The sequence below is a fragment of the Anopheles stephensi genome, chromosome 2 (assembly GCF_013141755.1).
Source record: "Anopheles stephensi strain Indian chromosome 2, UCI_ANSTEP_V1.0, whole genome shotgun sequence".
In the NCBI taxonomy this organism is placed as follows: Eukaryota; Metazoa; Arthropoda; class Insecta; order Diptera; family Culicidae; genus Anopheles; species Anopheles stephensi.
Window position 1 is genome coordinate 82,527,401 of NC_050202.1, and position 17,519 is coordinate 82,544,919.

General features: G+C 47.2%; 4 protein-coding genes across 18 annotated transcripts in view; 2 read left to right on the forward strand and 2 right to left on the reverse strand.

Annotated features, from left to right (window-relative positions):
- Window positions 1–6,642, forward strand: part of LOC118505665 (activating transcription factor 3-like) — a 78,630-nt gene extending 71,988 nt beyond the window's left edge. For all 14 annotated transcript variants that reach the window (XM_036041791.1, XM_036041790.1, XM_036041779.1 and 11 more), the window contains one exon: window positions 17–6,642. In XM_036041791.1, coding sequence (XP_035897684.1) covers window positions 17–1,732 — 1,716 coding nt within the window. In that variant the 3' untranslated portion in view covers window positions 1,733–6,642. The remainder of the gene's footprint in view (window positions 1–16) is intronic.
- Window positions 1–11,238, reverse strand: part of LOC118505664 (ATP-dependent DNA helicase DDX11) — a 40,094-nt gene extending 28,856 nt beyond the window's left edge. For both annotated transcript variants that reach the window (XM_036041775.1, XM_036041776.1), the window contains exons 1-3: window positions 9,159–11,238; window positions 8,898–9,095; window positions 8,166–8,838 (exon numbers count right to left, since the gene is read on the reverse strand). In XM_036041775.1, coding sequence (XP_035897668.1) covers window positions 8,182–8,838; window positions 8,898–9,095; window positions 9,159–10,997 — 2,694 coding nt within the window. In that variant the 5' untranslated portion in view covers window positions 10,998–11,238 and the 3' untranslated portion in view covers window positions 8,166–8,181. The remainder of the gene's footprint in view (window positions 1–8,165; window positions 8,839–8,897; window positions 9,096–9,158) is intronic.
- A 112-nt stretch (window positions 11,239–11,350) lies between these two features.
- LOC118505669 (splicing factor 3B subunit 4) lies at window positions 11,351–12,992 on the forward strand. The gene is made up of 2 exons (XM_036041795.1): window positions 11,351–11,453; window positions 11,637–12,992. Exons 1-2 carry the CDS (start codon window positions 11,420–11,422, stop codon window positions 12,842–12,844), a joined length of 1,242 nt encoding a protein of 413 aa, XP_035897688.1. The 5' UTR covers window positions 11,351–11,419; the 3' UTR covers window positions 12,845–12,992.
- Window position 12,993: 1 nt separating this feature from the next.
- On the reverse strand, window positions 12,994–15,717 carry LOC118505668 (histone acetyltransferase Tip60). Its single transcript, XM_036041794.1, has 5 exons — window positions 15,249–15,717; window positions 14,816–14,945; window positions 13,914–14,738; window positions 13,682–13,844; window positions 12,994–13,609 (listed from the first exon to the last, which is right to left on the reverse strand). The coding sequence occupies exons 1-5, from the start codon at window positions 15,288–15,290 to the stop codon at window positions 13,393–13,395; spliced, it is 1,377 nt and encodes a 458-aa protein (XP_035897687.1). The 5' UTR covers window positions 15,291–15,717; the 3' UTR covers window positions 12,994–13,392.
- Between the last annotated feature and the right edge of the window lie 1,802 nt (window positions 15,718–17,519).

The following is a 17,519-nucleotide window of genomic DNA, read 5'->3' on the forward strand; positions in this document are numbered from 1 at the left end:
CCCACCCTCCGCACAGCTAACACCAGAAGACGAGGATCGGCGACGGCGACGCCGCGAACGGAACAAAATCGCCGCCACCAAGTGCCGCATGAAGAAGCGCGAGCGCACGGTTAATCTTATCAACGAATCGGAAACACTCGATGCCCAGAACAAGGAGCTAAAGTCGCAGGTTAGCAAGCTGGAAACGGAATACCGGAAGTTGGTGGAGGTCCTGCAGGCACACGGTCCTACCTGCGTTCACCAGAAGGGCTATCAACCACTGCCCTCACTGTCGACGATCATCAGTGGCAGCAGTGCCGGTGGTGGAAAGTATCTTAACGATCTGAACTATCTCGATCAGGACCAAACGGGACAGGGAGAGATCAAGTACTCCGAGTGTTTGAAATCGGTTACCTCCAGTTCGTCGGGAGGTTCGTCAATGGACAACTTCTCTAAGCAAGACGCTGGCGGCCTGCTTCCTCCCGGTTACTGCAAGCTATCCCCAACGGAACCGACCAGCTTCCTGCTCGACTCACCCTCCGAACTATCTGGAGAGCAAACATCCAAATCGGACTACATTCCCGGATCTTCGTCGTCTGCATCATCCCAACCGAACTCCACCGCACAGCAACCCACGAAGAATGGACGATCGAAACCCGGACCCAAACCACGACAATCGCGAGCTCAGAAACAAACGAACCCAGCACCGGTAGCAACGTCCACGACCACGAATCTTCCTCCGCTGAACAGTACCACCACCACGGCCACCACTTTCGTTAGCAAAGGAAATCCTCTGATTGCAGCAACACTCATGACGACGACACCCTCTTCCTCACCCTCATCCGTACCATCGCCACTGACCGTCGGTAGCTCGGTGTCGACGGTGAACATTATCAACCCGATCGGAACACTCGTCACGGCCGACGATGATGACTTTATACTGAAAAACGAACTCATCGACACCCAAAGCCCTTACACGTCGGTACAGAGTGCGGATCGGTTTCTGTTCGACGCCACGCTCGATCTGTACAACAATAACGCACACAGCCCTCTAACCGCGGGGCTGAACTGCGGTCAAGCGCAGCAGCAACAACAACCGCATCAACCGCAACACACCCATCATCTGCAGCAGCAGCAGCACGGCGCCACTCTCAACAACAACAATCCAAGCATGGTAAACGAAAATGACAAACTGAATCACCTGAACGCCATTAAAGACAACACCTCCAACACGTTGCTCGAGTTTGGAGCCAGCTTCGAAACGCTTAAACCCGCTACGGTAGACTACACGCAGCACCAGCAGCAGCAGCAACCGCAACACTCCAACGGGATGCATCATCAGCAGCAACAGCAACAGTTGGACAGTTTGCTCGTGGTCGGCGATCCTGCGCTCGGCCATCTTCTCCATCATCACCCGCAACAGCAGCAAACCCACCACCAGCAGCATCACCATCAGCAACATCAGCAGCAACAATCGCAACAGCAGCATCATCAACACCAGCTACAGCAACATCACCAGCTTCAACAGCAACAGCATCAACTACAGCAACATCACCTCCAGCAGCAGCAGCAGCAGCAGCTACAGCAGCAACAGCAGCAACACCACCACCAACAACTCGTCCACAATGCGCTAGACCTGCTGGGTCCGGTAGCAAACGATTACCTGCTGCTGGCCGACGATGATCCGACAGACTTCACCGATCTGGACAGTGGCATCACTGCGTACAACAGCATCAACGGTTGCTTGGCGTGACCTGCAGCCTTCGATCTTTAAACACACACACCAACAAAGACAGCAAGCCCTGACGACTACCACACTCTACACTACTCTAGCTAGAAATAGGGGGAACATTACTTAACTTCCCGTGTATCCGTTGAAGTTCTGGTGCTTGACTTATTCCAGCTCGCCCCCCTTTTTTACTATGTTCCTTATTTGCCTGTCTTTCAACACTGGTCGCGAATCGCGTGTGCTCCCACTCTCTGTACAAAACTCACAATCCTGTGTTTCTACTGACTTGACAGCTAGCTGAACCCAACTGAACATCACCATAGTAACATCACCAGCGAAACAAAGATGGCTGCTGGGTGCTAAATTGAGGTTAGGTTTCTCGGAACAGAAACGATGTCCAACAGTAGAAGTAAGTGCTCCGGTCGATTTTTTATCACTTCCAGCCTTTTTCTGTTGCTTCCAACTACCAACAAAAGAGGTGTAAATGAAAGAAGGAAACACAAAAGCCGACTTCAAGAACAAGTAAATGGCGATATGAAGGAAGAAACAGCAAACAAACAAAATTCGGGAACAAAAACAAAAAACGATGAAGAGGCGCAGAGGAAGCAAAAAAGCGCGATGGCGAATATGAAAAGATCGGAAATGCATTCCTTTTTCGTGCGTAAGGTTCAATAATAATCGTATCTCATTTTATTACTATTGTACTACACTATACTGAATGTTATTAATATTATTCTTATTCCTACTACCGACTATTATTATTATTATTATTACTATCTTTATCATTATTATTATTGTGGCTATCCTTTTGCGTGCTGTCTGTCGCGGCTCTGTTCCACATTCTCTTGTTTTCGACAGGCACTTGCTTCGGACAATTTTTCCGTCCGTTTCCTTCATCCACCATTTACTTGTTCCTTCTCATTTTGAGCTTCCCTATAGTTTATTGTCGACTTTTGACGGGGGGGGGGGGGGGGGCGGGAGAATCAGTTTTGCATATGCACAGCAAACAGCGAAACTTCTCCCCCTTTGGCAAGTCTTGTGCTTCTTTTCACACCCGCAAGCTAATTTTTGTCAACCAGCAGAACGTTCGGTTCTGCCCGAAAATGTGAATGCCCGCACAGTTTCCCTTTTTTTCGTTTTCATCTTTGTGGACATCATCTTCCCGTTTGACGGCATTAAATTCAGTTTTGCGTGTGTGAACCGAAATGGATGTTAAACGTACCACGCCACGTGGTGTGTACCATTGTGTGAACCCTGGGCCGTACTTTATCATGTGCACTGTCAAAACGGAAACAATTTCCAGTGCTTTTATGCTGGCCTCTTCCAAACTCGTTCGTCTACCGTATCCACCTTCACGAAGCAAATTCAATAGTTAAATTACCATTTACGAGACTGTGAAAAAAAAAAATACTCGAGAGGCACATCACACAGACAGAAACGGCGCTGACATGCGAACACCACGGTTCAACACAAGGATTAAACACATCCATACGAACGTCCATTATTGGGATTATACATCCAACTAATTCTGATTGATATACGACGTGAGCAAAGAATCTCAAAACAATCAGCTTCCGGTTTGGGGGTGTTTTTTTTACCCTTCTACATCCCATTCTTCTTCGACATTGGAGCTGAAACGCACATTGGTCCAAACCTCCAAACATTCCAGCAGCGCGCGAAAAGAAACACCATTTTGTTTCCGTACGTCAAGTCTAATGTCTTATGCACTAAAGCACACTCACAGCAACGAGGAACAGATGGCTAATTATGACTGGCTACAAAGCAATTAGCATAACTTTTATGATTAATAATAATACTAACCAAAACGATTTTCTTCACCAACACGAAGGAATCCCAGCGCAGATTCCTTCCACTTCGGACTGATCGATGCAGACATCTAAACTACCAACGGAAAGTTACCAATTGTTACGCACACACACACCTTCGCTCACTTTTGTCTCTGGGTCTGGCCATGCCAAAACGGAAAGTTACCAATCAATTCTAGTTTTTGTCAAACAAAACCCTCAGAGCCTTTCCTTCAATCCAACGAAATGGATATAAAAATGTAACACGGGACCCTTTTGCTTTGACCGAAGGAAACATTTATGTGTGTGTGTGTGTGTGTGCGTGTGTAACGCCCACAGGGCAATCACATTTATCTACGGGTGCCATACTATTAGTGTGAACGACTACTACCATCGAACGAGAGAGTCTAATGCAAGCTACTAGCAGCAACAGCAACAGCTGGTAGTAGTGGACGCCATCTTGTGTCATTGTTTTAAACGTCATGTTATTTACTATTAATCTCACCTACTGATTAGTGGCAACGAACCAATCTCTGCAAAAGTTAAATGGTACTAATATACTTAGAGTCTTCTTTAGTCATCCCACTACCCTTCTGACTCTTTTTTTTTTTGTTGCTGTTAGGATTGTGTGTCATTGGAAACCCAAAAATGGCCACACAAGAAAAAAAACGCATTTGTTACCAGGTTAAGATACTTGCTTGATTAATTACTCGATTAATTACTGGGGCCACTCATACCATCGGTTCCTCGTTGCTTTTTGATGATGTAGCATTTGACACATTTGACAGTTGACTGTCACTAACAAACGTCACAAGATCAACGTTGAGTATTCGTGATCGCGATTGAAAAAATCTCCCCATACCCCTTCCTGGGCACGCACATCTGAACAAGTCACACAGGCATCAATACAAGACCAATTTAGTGTTAGCCAGATTTGGATAGCTGTAAGCGTGTGTACCTATCGATTAAGCATAACAACCAACCGAAAGCTTACTGTGAAAATTAGTATATAGGACAATGAGTATGATATACATCTAGTGCTAATGCTACCACTACTACTACGACTACTACTACTACTACTACTGCTAATATTACCACTACTACGGCCTTCAAAACTGCAGCGAAAACACAATCGCCGATACGAGTGTATGTTAGAGAAAAATATTTATAACACTAACCCGCTACTGTTCGCGGCCAACGAACAGTAGCTCCCAGAGTTGACGCATCCAATTCATCGTGTATACCATACTTTTAAGCGCGTCAGTGCCCCGTCTTGGGAACTGTGGCGAGCCTTAATCAAGCGAATCTTCGTTTCATACTCAGGTGCGGTTTGTGTGTGTGTGTGTGTGTTTTTTTTTACTCACACACCAGTAGCAGCAGAGCAGATTAGATTAGCTTCACTGGATTTGTTAGCAGCACGTCCTTGACTGGGATCAATGCAAAACCTAGGAAGCTCGAGTGTCGAACGCGCTTACACCAATCATGCATGCCTTACAGATGTAAACCAGGGGGAAAGTAAGAGAGAGAGAGAGAAGCCCAAGTGCTAATTAAACCTGAACAGAAACTTGATATTTAATATTTGAATGTAAAATTTACTACTCTCGAGGGCCACACTGGTCCCCCCCTCCCCCAAGAAAACTGGATCAAATGCCTTCCTATTTCCATGAATAGGTTATAATGCATGTTGCTAGTTATTTTGATTCTGTTTCAATATATTCAACAAAAAAAAGCAACCGAATCGAAGAAAAAGAAATAAAAAAGGGGGGGGGGGACCGGAAACGGAAGTGGGAGAGATAGAAGGACACACACCAACAAAGATTAACATTCAAACATTATTGCTACATACATTGCTATATAGCCTTAGATGTGGACAGCGCAGAAGCAGCAGTGTGTGTGTGTGTGTACAAGTGTTGTATGTATGTTTTTTGGTTTAATTTAAATTTTATATTCTATATTGTGGAGCGGCGGGCACGGCACGATCACCTCCAAAACGCTTTTTGTCGCTTCCAACTTTTTACGGTGAAATTGTGGTGCCGCAATAACCGAGTCAGTGTGATATAGAAATGAAGCAGGGTCGCAAAAGAGGGGTTCGAAAAGAGACAGGACCGATTAAAGTGAAACAATAGATGTATTAATATAAAGGCACAGAAACAAAATGGAAGACAGCTGATATATTAAGGGTGGCCTGCGAGGAAGAAGCTTGAAGCTGAGAGTTCTGTGACTGTGCACCATTGTCATTCGAAATATCTCCCAGAAAAATCGATAGCAGGCTCATGCAATTTTCACTTCCTACGGATGCCGATTCTCCCGTACCCAGTGTTTCTAGCGAATGAAATTTATTATTCTACTTTGTACCTGGCTACCACCGTTTTGGCCTCGTTCATGTTTGATGAACGCAACGTAACGAAAACCCGAACCTTACAAGGATGCGCGGAAAAATCCTCTCTTTTCTTTACCTCCTTCTTATTGCTAAAAGTGCCGAGAGCTGTAAAAGACAACCGGAGATGGTGTTGAAGTAACCCCAAAAAGTCTGTCTGCTATACTGCACAAGCCACTCATACGATGTGCTCATTAAGAGACAGGTAGCTAAAGATTGAAACAATCGAAGCCGTTACCACACAAACCGCAACAATCCTCCTAACACAGCATCCATCTTAATCCGTCGTCGCAGCTTCCGTTTTACGCACACAGACAACAAAAAAAGCCCCCGGAACAAATATCGTACTGGAATGTTGCGTACCTAATGTATTATTGCGCATCCGTTAAAAAAATGCCAGCTTATAGCTGATAGTTGCAAGAGTTCGAACAGCAGATACCATGATTACTACTTCCGCCTTTGTTAGCAAAGATAAGAAACACAGTAAGCAAACGGCTAACCCCAGGGATCGAGCAACGTGCGTGGGGTGGGCACAAGATGGGAAATATTTACAAGCGAAGAACAAACAAAAACGGTACAAACGACCAGCAAATGCTCGTGTGATGATCGTGAAGAAATAGTGATGGGAACCAATTATGTCGTACCCAAAATCGTTAACGAATCGATAGAGAAAACAAACGAATCACAGTGAAGGGAAAAATCGAAAACCCATGATGATGGATGGAAAATACATAAACAACAACGGACTAAAATATAGCCCAATATAACAGTTCTGGAGGTTATAGCTTGCATCCGAAATACGCCCAATGTTGACTTGATTCCTGTAAGTCAAGTCAAATTTCTCATTCCTCGGTAGCTCCATAATCTTTCCAATTTAGGGCTTAATACTGCTTTTCTTGGGGATCTTGATTCATACCATATCAAATGTAGATCTCATTTTAGCCCACAAATTCATCGGAATCCAAGAAATATTTAGCGGCACCAGTCTTCACATCGCCAGGACCGCTTCATCCGGACCGTTCGCTCGCAGTGATGAGGACTGACTATCAGACGAAAAGCTCATACCGGAAGAGGGCTTCCAGCAACAACCTGCCAATCTCCTATTCTGAAAACTAGAGGGCATTGCGAGGTGCAATACTCTACACTGATGATGGAAGCTTTCCTGTGCAGCGAAAGCTGTTAAAAATATAATCACACCTGTGAAGATGTCCAAAACATCACTCCATACATGCTCTAGAGAGTTGGTAGTAAACCAGTGGCTCATTGAGATAAAGGATACCCGGAATCGTTCGGATCGTATTCCTTGTTCCAACGCAATGCGACGTCCCGTGCGGGTCGACCCGTGGTTGAAACGAGTTCAGGTCGACCAGTGAGCTCGGTCTAATCAGTGGGTCGTCCAGAAATCGCAACGAGTGGACTCGGACTCGTTGCACCCACGGGTCGACCCGAACCTACGGGTCAAACTCACATATGCTTTGCCGCACCTACGGGTCGCTCCGAACTTGCTGCAGTACGACATCCTATAGGAACGAACTCGACTCTGGATCGATTAGCAGAAAGAGTCGTTTGACCCATCACTCTTATGGCACTCACACGCGCCTCTGAGACATGGACTCTGTCTAAAGTTAACAAATACCTCTCAGTGTGTGATAAATAACATTGGTGTAGTCACCAACAGTTAAACAATGGAGACCTGAAGTCTCCAGTAAGTAGGTAAGAACATGAGAATGGCTCAGGACGTCTGGGCCCATAGAGTCCTCTTAGGTCGAAGTAAACATGGATATTTTGGACACAGGAGAGGATTGCATGGATATTTTAAACAGGAGATTTTGAAGGGTTGGCGGTCCGGTGGCCGAGGCGACAGTGGCGCCGGTCTTCACACGGCAGGACCGGGGTTCAAATCCCATCCAGACCGCCTCCCCGTACATAAGACTGACTACTTTACTACGGGTAAATTCAAGTCACAGAAAGCCAGAAATCGCAGGCCGAGACCTCTCAAAGTTTTAGTGCCAAGGAAGAAGAAGAAGAAGAAAAGGCTGGCACTTGACCTGATGCTTGGGAAGTGTTTGTGCGCTGATTCCACTATCGTACAAAGAATCAGACTCGACCGTATCGGATGTTAATGTCATTAAAATGATACCGGACGACCACGTCCGTTACTCTCCCTCTCTCCCTCTCTCTCTCTCTCTCTAGCAGTTTTCTCCAAAAACTATATTTTGTGTAGCACATTGGCAGAAAAACTTGTGTAAGAAGTAATAAAAGAAGTAATATTTACCCTCCATTAGCTCTCCTCACGCCTTGAGCTTGTGTTGACGGAAAAATTTCACCAGCATCCCGTGCGCCTGCCCGTACCGTTGATCCACACACTCCATGCGCTCCGAAATCCACACCGGTAGCTTCCGCCGAATCCGTTCGCCCGTGCAGTACCGCGTGTCGAGTAAAATCACCGCCGCATAGTCCCGTATATGCCGGACCGCTCTGCCAATGCACTGGTTGACGGCCTTCATGCAAAGATTCTCATAGTATTCATTGCCGGGTGACGAACCAGCCACACCCGATGCGGTCAGGCACCGGTCAAGGTATCGCATCCGTTCGTTCAACTCCGCACTGGTACGGTTCGGGTAGGGTAAGCCAACCACCACCACACACCGGCCAAGTTCGTCGGAAAAGTTTAGCCCCTCGCTAAGCTTTCCACCGACCACGCTGAACAGAATGGCGCCGGTCGCCGATCGTGCGGCACGTGCGTAATCGTGCAAGATGCGCTCTACCTGTCCGGATGTTTTTGGCTCACGAAACACTTTCTTACGCTCCTCCAGCCGAGCATGGTTACCGGATTCTTCCAGCTTCCGGTAGAACTGGTCCAGAAAGTCGTACGAGCTGAAAAACACCACAATGCCGTTCGGAACCACCTGGCTTATGTTGAGTAGCGTCGATTGAAGCTCCTCTAGCTGAAAGTAGCAAAGATCGTTAATAATAAATCAAAGGAAGATAATGAGCAAGAACCCACCATCGGGACATTCTGTTTGTTGGCGAAATTAAATAGAAACTCCTTCCCGGTTGGTCCACGCCCAAGCGCAATCGGAAGGACGGCATCCTTCGGGACCACGTGAGGATAGCTTCGAATTGTAACCCGGTCCCGGTGATGACGGAATACCTGCTCCGTTAGCTCTTCCGTCGGTTGCATCGTTCCGCCCGCTAGTACGACCTACAATAAAGATTTGAATTATTCCTTACAACATCGCACGTCTGTCCTTACTTCAATCCTTACCGATCGACAGCTCTGTACGATTTCTTCGAACCGTGCACCCGGATTTAGGAGCAGATACTTCATACACGCCTGCGACGGGTCCTTTTCATCGAACGATAACAGTACGCGACTATCGCCACTGCCGTCTTCCATCAAACACTCGAGAAAGTTAATCAACGGTCGTACTGCATTCGTTACCGGTGGCTTTGCCTGTACTTGCTGATCATTTTCCTGATCGTTCTCCACCTGCCCCGATTCGGATCCTCGTTCATCCTTCTTCTTCGGTGCCGCCCTACCTTTGTTATCTTGCTCGAGATTCTTTAGCAGCGACTTAAGCGCACTCGTCGATCCTTTCGATGTGGTGCCAACCTTCCTCCGAACGGAAGCAACGTTCGGCGTGTCGAGCAGTTCGCGTGGTGCGCTTTGCGCAAATCCGTGCACCTTCTGCGCAATCCTCGATCGATCGCAGAAGGCAAGAATGTCCGGTAGATTCAAATTAAATATATCGGCCTCGAGCAAAAGCTCCTGGGTTTGAAGCATTCGTGACGATTGGCCCTCGGTGGACAATAATTTCTCGAGCCGGGTAGCGATGAAGATCACCTGATTTATGCGGAGTAGATTTTTCGTGGAAAATCGTGAAAAGTATCGTGCCTTGTAGGCGGATAGATGCAGCTTTGCCTGCCGCAGCTGCTCCTGCCGTACTTCCTGGCTGTGGATGGCAGCGATCGTGTCCAGCAGATTGTGTGCCTCGTCGATGATGAGGATCGCGTCGCGTAGTTCAATCCCCGACTGCTGCCGGGTGCGCCGGTGCAAGATTAGCTGGTAGGGAACCATCAACACCTGTGCGTCGGGAATGGCCGCACGGGAGGCGTAATACGGACAAGCGCTTTCGCGCTTCCCTGCCCTCACCAGATCTTCTATATCGGGTACTTCGAACAGGATCCCACTTTTCAACCCTTCTATCGCCCGCTGGTTGTAGTAAGGGCACGATTGAGCAATTTTCCTTCGTTTTTTCGTACCTGGACCATCGCCATCCCCGGAGTTCGATTTACTTTTTCTTCCCTTTTTCAACAACTCCAGGCAGCGCTCGTTTATAAGCGTATTAGTCTTCAGTTTGCGTACCTCCGCATTGATGCAAAGACTTTGCCGGGAGGCAAGTGACACGAGCCGGAGATCCTTCGCGTGTTGCGTTTCCTTCACTTCGTTCACCACCTGCGATAGCTGGGAATGGGTACGGCTGCAGTAAATCACCTGCACCGGACGGTATCGCTCCTCCTCGTCTTTTCCTCCACCAAGATCCGGTTCGCCATCACTGTCGTCACTTTCTTCCGGAATCAAATGTTCATCCTCATCGATGATAACGTCCTGCTGGAGCGGTTCTTCCTTCAGCGTGCCGTCTTTCGATCGTGCCTTCTCCCATCGAATGTTGTGCAGAACCGCTTGCTCTTTCATCTGTACCAGATGCTTCCGGTGTTCCTCCATCGATTGCTTAAACCCGTTCAACTCATCCAGCTCTTTTCGCTGACCCATTGCGTTGTACTGTCCCGTAATCCAGTCGCTTGAACGTTCGTTCTCCTTTTCCAGTCGGGTTATTTCGTTCCGTAGTCGGCCGATCGTTTCATGCAGCTCCTCTTCGACCAGCCGTGCATAGTCCTTTAGCCAGGTCAGTGTCCCACAGGTGAGACTTAACGATTTGCCGGTTCCGGTAGGGCTTTCGAAGATTCCGATACCCTCCGAGTGTAGCACCGTGTAGAGCGTTTGCATGAAATCTAGCTGAATATCGTACGCTAGAAACGGGAAAGCGAAGTCCGATCCTTTCTCCGGAGGCGTGAGTTTTTTCTTTGGCTTAAAAGATGCCATTTTTCAAACAATATCATAGAATAAATCACACTTTCAACACAAATAATAACTTTACACCCGGTCGCTTTGGAATGCTGTTTGTTTTTTGATTTTTTCTGTTTCAACAGTTTGGCGCCATTTTTGCTGTCACATTTTCAAAACACCACAACAAACAATTGGAATAATTTTACCGCAAAATATTAGGAAATATTAGAAGAAAAAAGGTTTGCATGATTCTACACACAATTGCGGTAAAAAAGGGCAACAACCTACGCCGCAAAATCACAAAAGAATTTATTATCGCCCAAATTCCCTTTTGTACCGACTTTGTAAACAAACCAACTGTCAACGCTGTCGGTACAAAACGGCCCGCTGTTTTGACAGCTGTGTGACGTTTGTTTGTGCGTCGTTTATCGTAAAATTTCCTGCGAAAAGAGTACACGATGGCGGCCGGTCCGATAGCAGAGCGAAATCAAGGTAATTTCTACGTTAAAATGTGTTGCATTTTAAGAATTTAAGCTTAAAAAGTAAATCCCATCATTTGGGGACCGTTTTAAAACAGTGGAACTGTAATATCCGGTTCAAGTTTAGCTACAATCTGCTCATAACCATAGCATTGTTGTGTTGTGTTTACCTACTGCACTCGTTCCCTCGTTCCAGATGCGACGATTTACGTTGGTGGGCTGGATGATAAGGTTACCGAGACGCTACTGTGGGAACTGTTCGTCCAGAGCGGGCCCGTCGTGAACGTTCACATGCCGAAGGACCGTGTCACACAGATGCACCAGGGGTACGGGTTCGTCGAGTTTCTCGGTGAAGAGGATGCCGATTATGCGATCAAAATTATGAACATGATCAAGCTGTACGGTAAACCGATCCGTGTGAACAAGGCCTCAGCGCACCAGAAGAGCCTGGACGTAGGGGCGAACATTTTCATCGGCAATCTGGATCTGGAGGTGGACGAGAAGCTGCTGTACGACACGTTCTCTGCCTTCGGTGTGATTCTGCAGACGCCAAAGATTATGCGCGATCCGGAGACTGGCAACTCGAAGGGATTTGCTTTCATAAACTTCGCCAGCTTCGAGGCGTCGGATGCGGCTATGGACGCTATGAATGGACAGTATCTGTGCAATCGGCCCATATCGGTTTCGTACGCGTTCAAGAAGGACTCGAAGGGTGAGCGTCACGGATCGGCTGCCGAGCGTCTGTTGGCGGCACAGAATCCACTCTCACACGCGGACCGACCGCATCAACTGTTTGCCGATGCACCCGTACCGCCATCGATGCATCCGGGCATGATGGGTGGCCATCCGATGATGCCGCCGCCGCTGCTGGCTCCTCCTCCACCTCCCTCCAATCCGGCTGCTGTCATCCCGCAACCACCGATCATGCCACCGCCGCAAGCTCCCAGCGGTTACGGTGGTCCGGGAGGGATACCTCCTCCTCCACTGCCGCCACCGCTCGGCGTGCAACCGCAACCGCCACTGCCAGCCGCTCCGATGGGCATTCCACCGCCGCCAAGGATGATTCCACCTCCACCGTGGCAACAGCCGGGAGCACCAGCTCCACCGGCACCGGTAGGTGCTCCAGCACCACCTCCCGCCCCTTCGGCACCATTTCCGCCACCACCGCCATCGTTTCCACCCGCGGGAAGCAATACCGGTGGACAGTTTCCACCGCCACCTCCAGCACCCAGCACACCAAGGCCTCCACCGCCGGGTGGGGTAAGACCGCCGCAACCTCCTCCACCACAGATGCCGGGATTCCCTCCCAGACCACCACCAGGAGGTGGATTCCCTCCTCAACCTCGACTACCTCCACCACCACCTTCCGCTGCGTACAGCACGGACGGTTACGGAGCGTACTAAGAAAGCTTGTGAACAGCACACATCTTCACACTAACGGACAAATCTGTTTTTCCTGCTGACTCCATGCGCCACTCGGACACGCCACTGTACTCGGTTCGCTCGGTTTTGGTACAAAAGTGAAATTAAATAAAAACACAGTCAAGACGGACTTTTGCTTACCATTTTTGTCTCTTCTTCTTCATTCTTCAGCATATCGGAGTTTTCTTGTACCATAGCTCTCTTTCTCTCTCTCTCTCTCTATCGCGCGCGCTCTCCTCGAATCTACACTTTATGGCCACTCCTCCTTGCGTCCGGCGTTTGTTTTGCTCTCCTTCCTCTTCTGCATTTTCTCTAATCCAAGTAGCTTATTCACCTAGGTCGACACGCACACACACACATACACATCCATACATACATACATATACATATGCAAGAAAGGAGATCATCAGGAGTGTCAAACAACCTCTGCCCGAGCGCGTAGTAGTAGAGAGAATACAAAATCGTCTTGACAACCGCTACGACAGTCTGTGGCTCCTTTGATTCGGTTTGGTTTTTGGGGATCGACCGTTTTACCATTTCGATCGCTTCGACCAGTCCTTCGGGTTCCAGTGCAGACACTTGGAGTCGATCCGTATCTTGCGCTTTTCCATCGCCTTTTTGTGCTGCTCGATCGTCTCCTTGTTGATGCAGATGATGTACTGTCCCTTATAGTAGTTGATTAGATTCAGTATCTGTAGCGTCGAGATGACGTCCTCCTTCTTTATACTGGTCATTTCACATATTTCACTAAAAGAGCAACACACGTGGGTAAGTAAGAATCATTCCGCCCCGAGCAGTCGCTACCGGCCACCCGCTTACCTTATCGTTATTTGTGGTTTTTCGTTGTCTCCGGTTGGCTTCTGGAGGATTAATATTTCTAGTATCGTTTGCGCCCAATAGCTGCGGTACGATAGTAAACCTAAATCGGACAATGGCTTCTCCGGTGAACCCGTTTTCCCTTCGAATTTCGACAATTCATAACCTGCCAAAACAGAGCACACGCCGTTGGTACACAAAACCAAAACAAACAAACGCACAGGGCAATACTTACTAAATTCTATTAGTAGCTTTCCGTAGCCCTTTCGTTGGTACGGTGGAATAGTTAGTATGCACGCCACATTGTAATCTTCCGTGCTTTCCTTCTCCTTCGAGAAGTACCCGACGATGTGGAACCCGCGCGTATCGTACTCCGTCATCACGTAAAACAAGAACGGATCCGTGTCGTAGTAGAGCGTTTTGTGGTCGAGAAACAGTTTCGCGAGCAGGCAGAGATTTTGAGCGTAGCTTTTGTTTTTCCTCCCATCGATCTCGAAGAAGCTGATCGTGCTTTTGCGATAGATCTCGTTCCCGGGTGGATGGCGCAGGTTGCACTTTTTCGTGTGTCGCTCGAGACACTTGCGGCTCTTGCGGTACTTGAGACAAAACTCGCAGATGTAGATGCACGACATGGTACACATTTCCTGCGGGTAGGGCGAAAAGTACCACGGCTTGATTCGATGCTGGCCGAGCTCGATCAGCTGCACATTTTTCATGCGCGTCACCACATCGTCGTGGTGTGCGACCATGCTGCCCGATTGGCGCGGGGTCGGTGTCGATGGGACGTCTTCGGAGTCTTCGTTCTCGGTGGAGGTTGCTTTACGCTTGCGGCTAATCTTTTTCTGCAGTGCCGCCTCCAGCACGGCACCACCATTTACCGTGATTTCCGCGGGCACCTGGATGGGACTGGCGGGACGGGAGCAGGTAAGCGCGGGTGGTAATTTTTTCGGTGTCGTCACGCCGGTGTTTTGGCCCGTCGTTAGCCCGTCCTTGCGGGGGAACTGAACCTTGCGCATATCGAGAAACTCTTCCGTTACCCATTCGTCTAGTCGTTTGTTAACTGAAAAAGGCGGGCAAAGAGAAGACAGAATAGTAATAACACTTCTCTGCTGCTGTGGATGCTGTCGCGGTACTCACAATCTACATAATGTACGTAGTAATAGCATTTCCGGTCCGATCCCTCCCGAATGCTGATGATTTCCGCCAGTGGCCAATCGTTAGTCCCGCTCATTTTCACCGGTAACCGGCAGCCTTCCACCAGTGAGGACTGTAAACAAAACGTAAACAAACATTTGTAATCATTCATCACAGCGCACAGGGCGATATTTGGATGCTCCATTGGTGTTATTCCGATGCATATTTGTGGCCTCTTGCACCCGGAACACATTCCAACAGCGTTTGGTACAAGAATCGGCCTAAAACAGTGAAACCCGCAACGGCTCGTACAGATCCTCCCCATACGGGCTACCAGCAATGTTTACATCGTGCAAAGCGCAGACGGAATCGCTGGATACGAAGCTACGGAACGGCAGGAAACGATGTTAATGGCTGCAGCAGGCGAAAGACTTACCGCCGAATCGAAAATTGTTTGTGCTGCGTCTTCGGAATCCATTTTTCTGTGAAATTTCTACCGAAAAATAAACCCGAACCAGCCCGCAGTTTACTTTTTTTCTTCTTCTTCTTCTTTTTGTCGAGGTATTACCACGGTACCACATAGGAATCCAAACTTAGGCTTTCCTTAGTTACTCCGTGGTTGAGGCTTATTACCACTACCCCTAGTGATTTATGGACCGGCTGCTGAGGCCATATGTCCTGATGTTCTATGGTTGTTACAATTGTTCTGTTCTGTTTTTCCGTCTCTCGGTTGTGGGAAGGTTCGTGTTTTGCTTTATGACGTTCTTGTGTGCGTGACTGTTCTTTGCATTTATATCACAGGATTGAGCGGTTGTGATTTCGATTTATGTTTCATGTAGCTATGTAATTCAGAACTTTATCCTATTGTCTTTTATGAATTTGATTATTTTAATCAATCCTAATGGGTCTTTTCTTTTCCATGTTTTTTTGAACGCTACTTCGTTGATGTGGGTTGTTTTTCTTCGTTCTAAGGCATATCTTTCGCAATGGAAGACCCTATGCTTGGCCGTGTCCGGCACATTACATGTACCGCATAGGCCGTTGTCCACTACCCTCATTTTGTGTAACCAGTAGTTACTGTGATCGTGTCCCGATATTAATCTGTTGATCATTTTTATGCCATGAGCTGGTAGTTTTAGTCGGTGATGCCACATTCTTTTCTCCATTCGAGTTTGATACTCCGCAAAAGTTTTGCCTTTGTGCTGGCTTATTTCTTTATACCACGTGTTAGCTTCCTCCTTTGCCTTGTTTTCGAAAATTGTTAGCGCGTCTTTGAGCGGTATTTTATTGTTTATGGTGTTGTTGCTTGTAATCCCTTCCTTAGCAAGCCTGTCCGCTACCTCGTTTCCCTCAATACCAACGTGGCTGGGGATCCACTGTATTCTGAGGTTCACTTTTATGCCATTGTTCAAGATTTCCGACACTATATCGTCCGTGTAAAATTCCTCCAAGGCTCCTTTGATAATGAGGCATGCCGCGCGACTATCAGTGAAAATAATTGGGCCATCTAATCGTTCCTTGATCACAAAGTCTAGAGCAAGTTTTATAGCGTACAGTTCTGTTGAGCATATGGACATAGGATTTTTCAGTCTATAGGATTGGTTTAGTAGTACTTGGCTGCCACTGATGATGTATATTCCTATACCGCAGTTTTCGTCTATCTTACTCCCATCTGTGTAGACTTGTATGGATGTGGGGGTGGTAATTGTGGTGTTAATCAAGTCAAGACTTAGCTGACGTGCTGTTGTGGGGTTATAGCGTTGTTTGCAGTTTTCTAAACCGGGTATTGAGGTGGATATCTTTATGGTACTACTACTTTGGATAGTATTATTGAATTGGTATGTGACTATGGATTGTAGAGTTTCATTGAAGTTTAGGTAGTTTTTTTCTATTTCTGATAGTCTGACGGTTCGACGATGATTTAGCTTGGAAAATAGGGCTTTGTTAGGTGCGGAATATGCTATTGTTTTTGCTATTTGTTTGCATACGAGATATTTGGCTCGAATGTGGAAAGGTCTTTCTGCTGCTATGGCATGGAGCGTGTTGAGCGGCGTTGATCTAGTGCATCCGGTTATTCTTCTTAAGGATTGATTTAATGTGATGTTAACCCTGCGAAGTTTGTTCTTGTTTGCATTGAGGCTAAATCCTATCCCATATTCTATAGTACCTCGTACTATGGCTCGATGTACTTGCATGGCCTTTTCTGGGTTGACGTGGTTAGAATTGTTGCAAATAGTTTTAATCGGGTTTAGTCTGTTTGTTGTTTTGGCGATTTGATTGTCAAGATGCTTGTTGAATTTTAATTTGTCGTCAATCGTTAAGCCCAGGAATTTGTGTTCTTTCGTTTGCTCTATCACTTCGCCATCTACATTTACTCTGATACTGAACTTGCTGTTAGGGAAGGTCATTACTTTTGATTTGGCACTGTTGATTTCTAGATTGAGCTGGCTGAGGCGCTCTTTTAGCCATGTGATGCTTCTTTGCAACGCTGTTTCAACTGCTTTTGGTGTTATTCCGGTTTCAATAATTGCAAAGTCATCCGCATACTGCAATAATCTGATCTTACTGTTGTTTAGTTCATGGCAGCTGCTCGTGTAGATGTTAAAGAGAGTTGGTGAAAGCACATCACCTTGTGGAAGACCGTTACTAACAATCCGTTTGATTGTTTCTTTTCCCACTGTTACTTCTAGGCTTCTGTTATTCAGAA